The sequence below is a fragment of the Mytilus edulis genome, chromosome 8 (genome assembly GCF_963676685.1).
Source record: "Mytilus edulis chromosome 8, xbMytEdul2.2, whole genome shotgun sequence".
Lineage (NCBI taxonomy): Eukaryota > Metazoa > Mollusca > Bivalvia > Mytilida > Mytilidae > Mytilus > Mytilus edulis.
In genome coordinates this window covers 67,727,921-67,740,516 of record NC_092351.1, presented here as the reverse complement: position 1 = coordinate 67,740,516, position 12,596 = coordinate 67,727,921, and the positions used below count along the sequence as shown (strand labels likewise).

Genomic DNA, 12,596 nt, shown 5'->3' with positions numbered 1-12,596 from the left:
TCCCAGAAATGAGTCCGGAATGATTTGTACTTTACTATTGTTGCAAAACATCTGTTTTAATTTCATCTCTAAAATTGACAGAAACCTTACTCGTTACCGATGTTTGAGAAATTTACCATATTGAGAGCCATAAAAATCATTTCATTTTTTAACTGTTCCCTTCCCTTAACTGTTCTTGAATGCTTTGAGAAAAATAGTAAGAAAATTCACAAAGTCTATGTGTTGACATGACATACTTGCCAACCTCTGACAATAGGAAATCATGTCATGACATGACATGACATGTCAAAAAGCGTGTGAAAACGCACGACGTAGATGCAGACTTTTTAATATGAATGTGGTAATGTTCATTATTTCACATTATACAAAAGTGTTATTATGAAAAAACAATATATATTCTTCTGTAAACTTTTATTGTATCCTACAGTGGTCTGTTATGTTGCTTTTAAAGCAACACCACTAGCTATATATAGACACATATTGAAAACAACTGCCAGTTTCAAGTTTAGTTAAATTTATTTGATACATTGTAACAGCACACAATATAAATGTAACATTATCAAGTTCTGATCAGAATTCAGTGTGAATTTCTTTATAATTGAAAGTGCTCTCTCTCAGTAAGAATTGATACATGTATTTGGCTCAACTCGATTAGCTTTATCAAGCTTTGGAAGAATGTCATAATGGTTTTTTTTTTTTTGGCAATGTAAAATGTCATCTATTATCTCTGCCATTGCTCCCATTGCTATAGCCTGGTCAAAACTGGTAAGTTTATCAGAAGATAGCTGGCACTATGAGAGCTGATCCAGCAGTTCTGTGATATTTTCATCCGATGGCGCGTGGAAATCTTTTGGCTAGAGTTGAAACTGAAATTGAAAAAGAAAATGTTTTATAACTTGATTTCCATTTAATAAACATGTTGAATGCTTATTCAAATAGCTTAATTGTATTTCCCCTCTCATGTGTATTGTTTATATCATTGCAACTTAAAATGCACAATTCGTCACTCGATCATTTAAACTTGAACTCCAAAATATGATTTATAAATCTTGAATCTTGGTACGTACACATCGTTTTGGCTTAACAATCAGCGGTTTAGACGACAGTACAGACCCTGAATTCTGTGTACATTTCCCCAATAAAGTGAATTTGAAAGAAAGTCACAACATCGTTAAAACTAATCACAAACTACTTACCTTTTACTGCTCGTTTGCAGAGAAAAACAAACAACAGCTGAACAATGGCAGCCAAACAATTACTTCGAAATTTTCGGTATTTATCGCCGAATAAGGAAAAAAACCTGAGAATAGCGATATCACTAACGACAAAAAAATGAAAAGAACGAAAAAGCGTGTAATCGCGTGTAAAGTGGTGAAAAGCGTGTACACGCCATGTGACAGAATTCACGCGTGTAAATCGTTGAAAAAGCATGTATTACATGCGAATATCATGTCACTTGGCAAGTATGTGCGTTGACATAGTCAAAACAAGTACTTTGGTGCTATTAATTTAGTGCGATTTCTACAATTTTTTTTTTTTTAAAAGGGTACAAACTTTAATCTCAAAATGACCGAAATTGTGTGAAAAGATTTCCAGATCCTTGGCTCAGACTTTGATTGGCAAGTTTCTGTCTTGAAATCATAATACCGTAGAAATGCTTGTATAGTCTGCAGTTTTATTCTCCAAAATAGGACCTTCCAGATGTGGTGCGGACTATAGAGTACAATAAGCAAGAAATAAGAGAAAAATTTCAATTTCTTGGGTGAGGTCAGCCGAGGTGGTTTGCTTACGCTCCGTCATCTTTGTTATTGATATTGTAGAGGGCGCTCTTATCATTTTTCAAACTAATTATTTTAACTTGTCCATATTAATAAGTTATTTCTATTCAATATCAAATTAATCAGTGTTTTCCTTTTTTCACTAAGGTAAGGTGGGTGTTTTAAAAAAAATAACTTGCAACGGGGTGGTGTTTTTTGGTCACAAAAATAAAGATAAGTATAATATTTACATTTAATGGAGTTGAACAAACATAAATAGAAGTAGTCATATTAATTGTAAAATATTCTTTGATTTGATTTTTTTCCGCAATTTATCTCTTTTCACTCTTCTTTCATTTACAATTTTATGCATCAGCATGGATTTAAGGCCTTTCAATCCAGGTTTCTGTCCTGTTTCTTGCTTTTGTGCCGTATTTTTGGCACACAGAACAGTAGTATCCTTTCTCTCTGTGACTATAAGCCATTTGAAGTCTTGCTCATATTTGTCTTCATTGCGTGTCTTTTCCGTTGTTTGGTTGATTTTTGTTCAATTTCCACAACTTCAACATTACTATCATTTTTATTTAACTTATTTGGTCTGGTATTTTCTTTTTTATTTCTTTTTCCCCGATTGAAAACATTGAAATTTGACGATTAGACGCCATTTTTGTCAATGAAAACAAATCAGCGAGGCGTGATTAGTATTCAAATTTTAACGATACGGAACCGAAAAAAAACAGGAATTTGAAAAAAAAGCCGACCACCTCCTAAAATCGAAAGCTGGTTGGCACACCCGGCTTAAATGCCGAATGGAAAACACTGTTAATACTGATAAATATAAAAACTAAACCTTTCATTACAAAGGAGTAGGTCCGGTAAGGACCGATTTTGGCCTCAAATTTCAGGTTCACCTTACGAAAGATTTTGACCACTTTTTAAACACTTAAGTGTCTATTTTATTTGAATTAATTAGTTTATGTGAAAGATTTTAACAGATTTAGTCATTAAAAACGATCCGATTCAGGCTCAAATATGAAAAATCTACCTAATATGCCGAAAAATGTCACTTTTCAGATGGTTTTTGGTAAAAATGAAAGTGGCCGCATCCGTGTTCATCCTCAACCTTTATATATGTTATGTACTATCATAAAATACAACTTGCATTTCAATATTAAGGATGAACACGAATGCGGCCACTTTCGTTTTACACGAAAACCGTCTAAAATTTAACTAAAATGCTAGAATTATGAGGATTTCAGTAGTTTAGCATGACTCAATGGTGCTAGTACCGGATATATGTGCATTGTATTATCAAAAACAGCCCATATTTATGTAGCAGAAACATTCTACTGTCCAATAAATAACTAAAGGTTTACATTTAACAATTTTGTAAAACTGCTATATTTTGGGGCCAAAAAGGGGTCTTACTGAACCTACTCCTTTCTCATTTCTTTTCAATGCATTGGTTGAAATAAACTGGTATCTGCTTGATTGAAACAATACAACAGTGAAAAAGACAACCGTAAACCAGCTTAGAATTTGTAAACTACAAAACGTAATTGGTTATTGTTCGTTCCGTTTTGGTATTTCATACTGACTAATATTGTTTGTATTAGCTTAAGACCCTTCAAACATTAATGTGATAGATATATTAAAGAACTGTTTTACAAAAGGAAGGAACTGTTTTAATTTCAAAGTCGTATTAAAGTGATATCTGATATGTACGGATTTCCACTCTAACCGGTTAATTTCTTCTTTTACACGTTCTGTTTAAACTTCCTATTAAACATACACAAGTTTCTAAATTATTTTTTAAGTGAATTAAACTTATTTTAACAATCACGAAGCGTTCTAGAATCATTTACAAGCAGTTTCAGCTTTTGTTTGATGATGGAAAACAGGTTTTTCCATGAAAATACCGCAAATGACTGCACAGGATTTGAAATTACTGGAGTTTCATTAGACCTTTTCTAACAGTTACAACACTATACAAGCCTTTCTACGGTAGATCAATTGTCATGCAGATGAACAATACATTATTTGATTTCTTATTAATATTTTCCCACAAATTAATTCACTGACCTCTCCCTGAAGCACAAACTAACAGTTGAAATAAAATTCTATACCTAATTTTTGTTTTGCATCGTAGAAAGCTGATTCCCATGCAGATCTTTTTTCTGATGAACTAAAACATAACTCTAATGGAAAAACACCTTCTCTGTAAATATATAATAAAGATGTTCTTGAGCAAAAATTACAAATAAACAAAAGATTAATAGAAGTCTATTATGATCGTCTGCATTTGTTTGCACCTGTCCTAAGTCAAGAACATGATGTTCAGTGGTTGACGTTCATTGATGGGATTCATAAGTATTTCTTATTTTTTTATAGATTAGACCGTTGGTTTTCCTGTTTGAATAGTTATACATTAGTCCTTTTTTGGAATCATTTAAAGCTTGCTGTTTGGTGTGACCCAAGGCTCTGTGTTCAAGGCCGTACTTTGACCTATAATGGTTTACTTTTACAAATTGTGACTTGGATAGAGAGTTATTATTTGCATGACTTTAAAGCGTTCAAAAAATGTGAATATCTATGTGAATACATTTGATTTTGATTTTCTGTGTTTTTAACACCACTTTTAAGCATCGCTTTTGGGAATCTATGTGAATACATCAACTAAGTATTCTTGTAGATTTTGGTGATAATACATAATTCTTATTCTTATGAGCACTTTTGCTCCAAAAGATTTTCTCATTCTATTATGGCATTCAGGAAATAAGACAATTAATGCATTTAACCCCTATGTTGTATTTTTAGCCATGATGGCCATGTTCATTGAATAGTGATTCTTCAGCCCAATTTTGGTTGTCATAGGTTTAGTAGTTTGAGATGAGAAGATCTGATAGTTTATGACGGTGATAATAAACCACAAGTGTAGGCTGTAACTCACAGTTCAGCTAATAAAAGGTACAATTAACCGGTTCAAGTTTTTGGTATTGGATATTCAGTCTTTCTAATGGTTGATCTGTTTACCATTTACAACATAAGTTCCCATAGTATATATCATGCATGAAATGACATTGCTTGATGATTTGCCTTCATGTAAAAGTTTCATTAAAAGCAAAATGATTTTTTTCCCTAGTGAAACAATAAATTATATCTTACTTTTCTATATATATGCTTAAACAAAAGACACATAATATCAAACTTAAATATCACTTTACCTTATGAAACAAATAAAACATGCACCACTTGGATGGTTTATATTCTGTATGCATGATTTGAGTCTTTAATAAACACTTACTGCGTAGTAACTATGATATCTAGTTTGTTGGAGTCTACCAGCCTCATTCTTGCCTGTATTTCTGACAACTGATTGTTCAACATGATTAGAAGGTCTTTTAAAGCAACATCCAACTCCTATAAAAGGAACAATGGAAGTCAGCATTAAATGTTTTGTACAATTTTGGAGGTAACGTACTTGTATATATCATTTTCTTTTTCAACACTATTCTATGTCAAAATATCACTGTAACAAGAGTCTGTGAGAGTGACAGTAAACCTAATTTTCTAATCATTTATTAGCATCCTGGCATTTTTCAACATCACAAGAACCATAACCCCTGAACAGTATAAGTGACAATCATCAATATTGAACTTAACCTCTATTTTTTTCAACATATTAAAATTTGAAAATCTTTGGATAAAGGTACTTGAGATTATGAATGGACAAGACTGGAAACAACAGTTTTCAATCATTCAAGAACAGTAACTCCTGAACGGTGAGAATGAAAATTGTTAATATCTACCTGACCTCCATTAAGCACTAAATTAAGACAAACATACTGTTTAGTTAAAGTTGAACTATTAATAATATTATCAAGAGAAGATGATATAATATTGCAACATTGTCATAAACTTCCTTGTTAGTAATTGAATAACCAGCTAAAAACCCTGCGACTTTCTTCATGTGTTTGTCTTTAACATAGGAGTCTGTAATGGTGATTATTGAAGGCTGTATGGTGATCTATAGTCTGTAATGGTGATTATTGAAGGCTGTATGGTGACCTATAGTCTGTAATGGTGATTATTGAAGGCTGTATGGTTCCCTATAGTCTGTAATGGTGATTACTGAAGGCTGTATGGTGACCTATAGTCTGTAATGGTGATTATTGAAGGCTGTATGGTGACCTATAGTTTGTAATGGTGATTATTGAAGGCTGTATGGTGACCTATAGTCTGTAATGGTGATTATTGAAGGCTGTATGGTGACCTATAGTTCCTTACATCTACATCATAATTTTGGTCTATGATGTAAAGTTGTCTGATTGGCAATCATATCACATCTCCCTTTTTGTTGAGTCTGTAACCAGGGTTTCCCCTGGGTCAAATATTTTTTTCGCCACCTCTTTTGCCAAAACAATATATTTTTCGCCACTTTATTATTTTTTTCGCCAAGTAACATATCGTTTCAAATTTACCAGGGCTCACGCTACCAGGCTACTTGGGCGAAGAAGTCGCCTTCCCGACCGTCACTTCGCTTTCCCCGACCCCCAAAAGCGAAATCAAGTCGCCCTGTTCTTGACGATACTCGCTTTCAGTCGCTTCCGTCATCAGACATTTTCAATTTTTACCAAGTTGATGAAACATCAATTTTTTATTGATAATTAAAGAAATTCAGACATAAACGATTCATTGTCTTTAGAAAAGAGGTTGAAGCATTGTCTTCGCAATGTGAAGCAGGTTATTTGATATAAATACAACTTTTTATCACTTCGTGCATTTCCGCAAGTTCTTACTCGAAAACGTACATCAACCTAAATTTCGGCGGCAAAATAAGTTTGTTACTTCATTTAAACGTGATAAAAGTTGCCTCCAGTAAATGTTTAATCCATTTATTGCATTAAAAACGTTATGTTCCTTTCCAAATAACTTGTCAAACATCGTTTATTTTTGAAAATTTTCTTGCATTCGTCCGCCATTGACCGATTTCTAAACTATGGATCTGAAACGGACCAGCTATGACCGAAATCCATACTTTTACAATAATTACTACGGACGCACGGATGGAACAGCTGACAGAAGAATATTGATCCCAAAGGGGAAAAGTACGCATTCCACACGCATTAAGAGACTTTTGGTTACATCTAATTGATTGGTGTATATAATTCCCTATATTTTTTATGGATTGTTTCAAACTATTGATTAAAATTGCTTAACTCTGAGACTATTATACTAATATCAATATATTATGGCCCAGCTTAATAACTTTTATATTTTTTTATGAGAAACACTGAATTTTTCATACACAAAATAATTTTTAATTAAATTGTAATTGATATATTATAATTTCTTTACATTTTTTGAATTTTTTTTAGTGCTAGATATTTAGTTGGTAGTTTCTCACAAGAACCTTTGTAAAATTTAAACAACTTTTAATTTAAAATGTTAATTTAATTGTAATTTTTTTACTCAGATATGAATTGAACAATATAAAAAGAACATTATTTACATATGGCCCTTTATACTATTGTAAAATCCAAACATTGTAGCGCACCGCGCGAATGAGCACTTCTCTTTCAAATCTCACCACTTCTCCCTATCAGTTTCAAAAAGAGAAGTCACTTCTCCCTATAATTCTGAAGTAGTGTGAGCCCTGTACCTTTTTTTTGTCCCCCCCATCCCTTCTTAAATAAGATGATTTTGCCCCATTGTGTCTATGATTATTCTCTCAAACTTATTTTAGAGTCTTCATTTTAATGAATAAACACTTTTTTTAAAACATTTACTTTACAACAACATATTTTTTTTTAACTTAAAAGGGAAAAATATTCATTGTATTTTAAACAACTTTTCTAAACGAGGAGGTCACTATACTTTTAATAATAAAGAAGATATAAGTCCTGGAATATAACAAAATTCATGGACATGTTTTGATCATATAATACCAGTATAGTTGGTAGGGAAAGTTTCTTTAAAAGAAAAATATGGATGTGCCCTTTTGTACTAAGAAGCGGTTTTTACACAAAACAAAAGCTTTTATCCCATGAAATTGATCCCTCATTTCATGTGTAGTCATTACATTGAAGGGTTACTCTCATTCGAGGGGTTGTTCCCAACCTTTTGGAAAGATTTTTTTCATAACTACAGTTTTCTTTTCTTGACCATTGTAAATTAAAAAGTTGAAACGTAGAACTATGCTTGAAACACGTGTGTCACTCAAACAACTTTAAAGTAGTCTCCCTAATCAATTACCTATATTAAAGTCAAAGGATAATTAAAAGTTTTAAAACGGAGATTTTTCTTGATTTTGAACATTTTTCGTCACAACAGCTTTCTTTTCTAAATTATCTTTTATTAAAAAGAAAAGGAGAGGTCAAAAGTTTGCTTCAATCACGTTCGTCGCAAAGTGGTAAATAAATTTTGTATGTGACATTTAGCGGAAGCCATTTAACCGTATCATTTTGTCAAACAATTCAATCAACACCTTTACAGTGTTCTCCCCAGGATTTTTGGATAGCACCAGGGTAACGCGTGACGAAATGAATTTTACAGTATTTTGTGTCGCTTTGCGTCGCTTATTTTTTTTCTTGTTACTTTTTGTCATTACCTGTTTGCCTTTGTTTTGTTTACTGTGGAACTGTGTTGTAGGACTTTGGGTCAGAAAATTATTGGTAGAAAAAGTAAATTAATAAACAGTTTGTATACTTTAATATCTTTGAAGAATAAATAAAAGAAAGCACAATTAGTCTTTAAGCTAAAGTCACTTCTTATATTTTGATCAAGCCATTTTGTCCCGATCTTGTAGTTACACTACACATTCCCCATAACAATGAACTTTGAACAAGATTTTTGATACAGAACCTTCAGTAAATTAAAAGCTATTTTCCATAGTTTTAGATCTGATTCTTTAAGACAACAACAAATTTGTTTTTATGATTAATACTTTGTTACAGACATGGAGAGTACTTTAAAAGAGTTTTCTATTCACAAGGTTCATCCCTAGCTTTAGTCCTGCGTGGGAATGTATTAGAGTTGTGGCAGTAGGCTTTTCAGACCTGTTACAGTCCAATATTTTTTACATCGTATAAATTACCTATTTATTATAATATGTCTGTGCATCAATAATGGTATGATTCTCAAAAATAATTTGCAAAACATTTTTGTTGGTATGTTCTAAGAATGTTTTCATCCTTAATGTAACATTCTAATATAATTTTGCATTCAATTTGTACTTTATTTTTATTTGCAATGAGAAATTATATATGAGGAGCATTTATTTGTAATTATCAAAATCAGGGGAAGTAACTCCACAATTAATTCCTAAAAGGCAAATTATTTTGACTTGAGACTGGCGTAATAGGGTTCATTAACAAATGTCTGCTTGTCCCTCACAAGTCTGTTATTTAAATTATGATCTCTTAATTAATTAAAACACAAAAGAATCATGTACATCGATTAAATCCAATCATCAAGGTTAACCTCAACAGGTAAATCGATCACGTGGTGTAAACAATCATCTTGTCAATACTGGATTAAACTGGTTAGAACTGGTCAATTTTGATGTAAAGTTGAAGTCATCTGAAACTTTACCGATTTTAATACGATTTTTTACCGAAAACTTTAGCACCACGGAAAAAAATTATACATCGCGGCAAGAACGATACCACCGCGGCAGAAAATTATACATCGCGGGCCCGTGGTCCTTTAAGGGCCTGGGGAGAACACTGCCTTTATTAATTAGTCCTTTGTTGTCCATAGCCATAAAGCCAATAAAATGCAATCAGATGATTATTGATTTTCTGTCCAAATCTTAATGAGGTCAAGGTGTAAAGTCCGAGAAACTCGAAAAAAGTAAATAACCAAGATGGAGGAAAATAATTTGTTATATATCTTTCTTTCGCAAATGACGAATTTTTATCGCCACAATTATTATTTTTTGGCAAATTGCGAAAATGGAGACCGCCAGCGGAAACCCTGTCTGTAACATTTATGTTCCGAAAGTGATACATAACAATCTCAGATTCTGTTGCCAGCTTAAAAAACATTTAGATTTAGTCTGTGGTTAACTTTGTCACAGCCTATATGCAATTTAATAAAATTTAGACAGAACCTTTATTATGACCAACAGACTGCATCTAGGGCAAAATTTTGAAAATATTTAATTGAATTTTTCTGTATTTAAATGATAAATTGCCTTTTTTGCAGTTATAAGTAGGTATGGGGTTAAACTGTGTTATATATCAATTCATTTGTCAAGCCTTACTAGAATTTTGTGAAACTTTGTCAGAAGCTTTTTTTGATACAGTAATGCTTGAAGCAAATATTTTGAAAATATATATTTTTTTTCATTTTCATAAAATTGATAAATAGGTGAGTCCTCAGGAAGCCTCTAAACAAGTTTTAAGCCTGAACACTAATGTTAATTTCTAGTTTTGTATCTGTTGCAAATTTGTTTTCAATTTCAGGTTTAAAATTATGAGAATTAAAACACTGATAGACTCGATCATACAGTGATATATATGAATGACTGATATATATATATGTAAATTATGGGAAGTAATAGTACAATAGATTTGAAATGCTTACTGAGTGTTGGCAACTTAGTTGTGTTGCTATGTCATTGATTTCATTCAATCTGTGTATATCTTGTTCTATCTGTTCTGGATCAACTGATGGCTTTCTATTCAACTTTGATTCAGCTGCAAATCAAAATTGTTAATTGTTGAACTAGCTATTGAGATATAGTTAGTTACAAAATCGGAGGTTTGATTGTAAGCATGACTACTTACCACTTTGTACACATTTTACTTTTATCTTGATCACAAACATTATAACATGGATTTATACGACATAAAAACCGTTTGTTCAAAGTTATATTTGATAAGTGTCGCGTACAATAACTAAATATTTTGTTTTTTTAAATTATCTTACTTCGAGAGTTGAAGACTTGAGAGCAATTTCCTGAAATATACCTTGATATGAATTTGATCAAAATCTGAGAGCATTTACAATGCTAATTTCCATATTTGTAAGGGCATAACTCTTCACAAAATAATTGATCAATACTGAATTTTAAACTCAACTTATGAATTACTAATAAACCTATAATATAAGTTTCATAAAAATCACTAAAAAGACAGATCCCATACTTTCAGGCTGAGTGAGCTAGAAATTATCAGCCTAAAAATCATCAGACAATAATCTAACAAGGAATGTAGAAAAATCCATTCAGACATTACTTCTATTAAGTTCAAATTGATCACTTATTTCAAAACAGATGAAAAGTTAAAAGAGAAAGACAACTGCATGTATTTTTTTTATCCACAGTTAAAAGGGGATTATTTCGTTTCCCATTTTAAGTGATAGTAACACCTATATTTGACGATAGTTTTTTCAAAATTTGTTTTTTTCCACAAACAGCAGAAGACAGTTTAACAGCAACTGGGGTAAAATCAGTCAATGTGAAATTGAATTTCTAACATTAACAATAAGTAATATTAAAGCCTTCTGAAAGCAACTGATTACTTAAAAAGAGTTTATTTTTTGCATTGATAATAATTTGTTTTCAATTTTTAAATAAGTAAAATTTTCAGGATTATGATATACCATTAAATAAATTTTGCTAAACAACTATAGCCAGACACTTACTTTTAACAACTTCCACATCATCTAAGCCTACCCTGACCCATACTTTCTGTTTGATATTTTCTGCAAAATCCTGTCCAGTTGTCGATTTTCTGAATTAAATAAAATGTATTTATTAATATATTAGTAATTAACTGTTGATCTGCAAATTTCATTTCTGACATCACCTATTCTTTCACTAAATAATTCAAAATTTGGTGACTATGTGGAACGCATCTATCCCATCCAGCTAGAGATAAAGGATACTACAGATACAGTTAAGTCTGCCTAATATCTTGACTTACATCTAGAAATTGACAATGAGGGTCGGTTGAACACAAAACTTTACGACAAAAGAGATGATTCAGCTTTCCAATTGTGAACTTTCCATTTCTAAGTAGCAACATTCCAGCAGCACCTGCATACCGGGTATATATCTCCCAATTGATACGATATTCCAGTGCTTGCATTTCCTATCATAATTTTCTTGATAGAGGGTTGCTGCTCACAAGGAAGCTATTAAACCAAGAGTTCCAAATGGTGAAGTTGAAATCATCCCTTCATAAATTTTACAGACGACATCACGAGTTGGTTGACCGTTATGGAATAACCGTTTCACAAATGATATCGGATATGTTCCTTACGTCGTAACTACAATCCCCTTCCCTTTCATGAATATGACCTTGAGAATTAGACTATTTACCAGATTTGTTATCACATAAGCAACACAACAGGTGCCACATGTAGAGCAGGATCTGCTTACCCTTCAGGAGCACCTGAGATCACCCCTAATTTTTTGGTGGGGTTCATGTTGTTTATTCTTTGGTTTTCTATGTTGTGTCATGTGTGCTGCTGTTTGTTTGTCTTTTTCATTTTTAGCCATGGCGTTGTCAGTTTGTTTTAGATTTATGAGTTTGACTGTCCCTTTGGTATCTTTCGTCCCTCTTCTATTAAGAATGCTGTTTTCTTTGTCTCGCTGTGAAGTTGAATTTAAACTTACATGTGTTAATGATAGTCCAGGATCGTTGCTTTGAGGTAATAAGCATTTTGTATAAGTTTTATAACATTTGGTTGAGGCAAACTAAAGTTAGAGAATGGAAACAAACATAAAAATGTACATATGAACAGACAAGTGTAAAACTTAATGACCACCTCTTTAACAATATGTTTGATCTGACAAAACAATTGTTTTACAACAAATGATTCTTTCTT

At 32.1% G+C, this 12,596-nt stretch overlaps 1 protein-coding gene across 2 annotated transcripts in view; it reads right to left on the bottom strand.

Moving 5' to 3' along the window:
• The window catches only part of LOC139486838 (rho guanine nucleotide exchange factor 17-like), a 47,615-nt gene that overhangs the window by 22,100 nt on the left and 12,919 nt on the right, over positions 1–12,596 (bottom strand). For both annotated transcript variants that reach the window (XM_071271851.1, XM_071271850.1), the window contains exons 10-13: positions 11,409–11,497; positions 10,347–10,459; positions 5,062–5,177; positions 3,884–3,975 (exon numbers count right to left, since the gene is read on the bottom strand). In XM_071271851.1, coding sequence (XP_071127952.1) covers positions 3,884–3,975; positions 5,062–5,177; positions 10,347–10,459; positions 11,409–11,497 — 410 coding nt within the window. The remainder of the gene's footprint in view (positions 1–3,883; positions 3,976–5,061; positions 5,178–10,346; positions 10,460–11,408; positions 11,498–12,596) is intronic.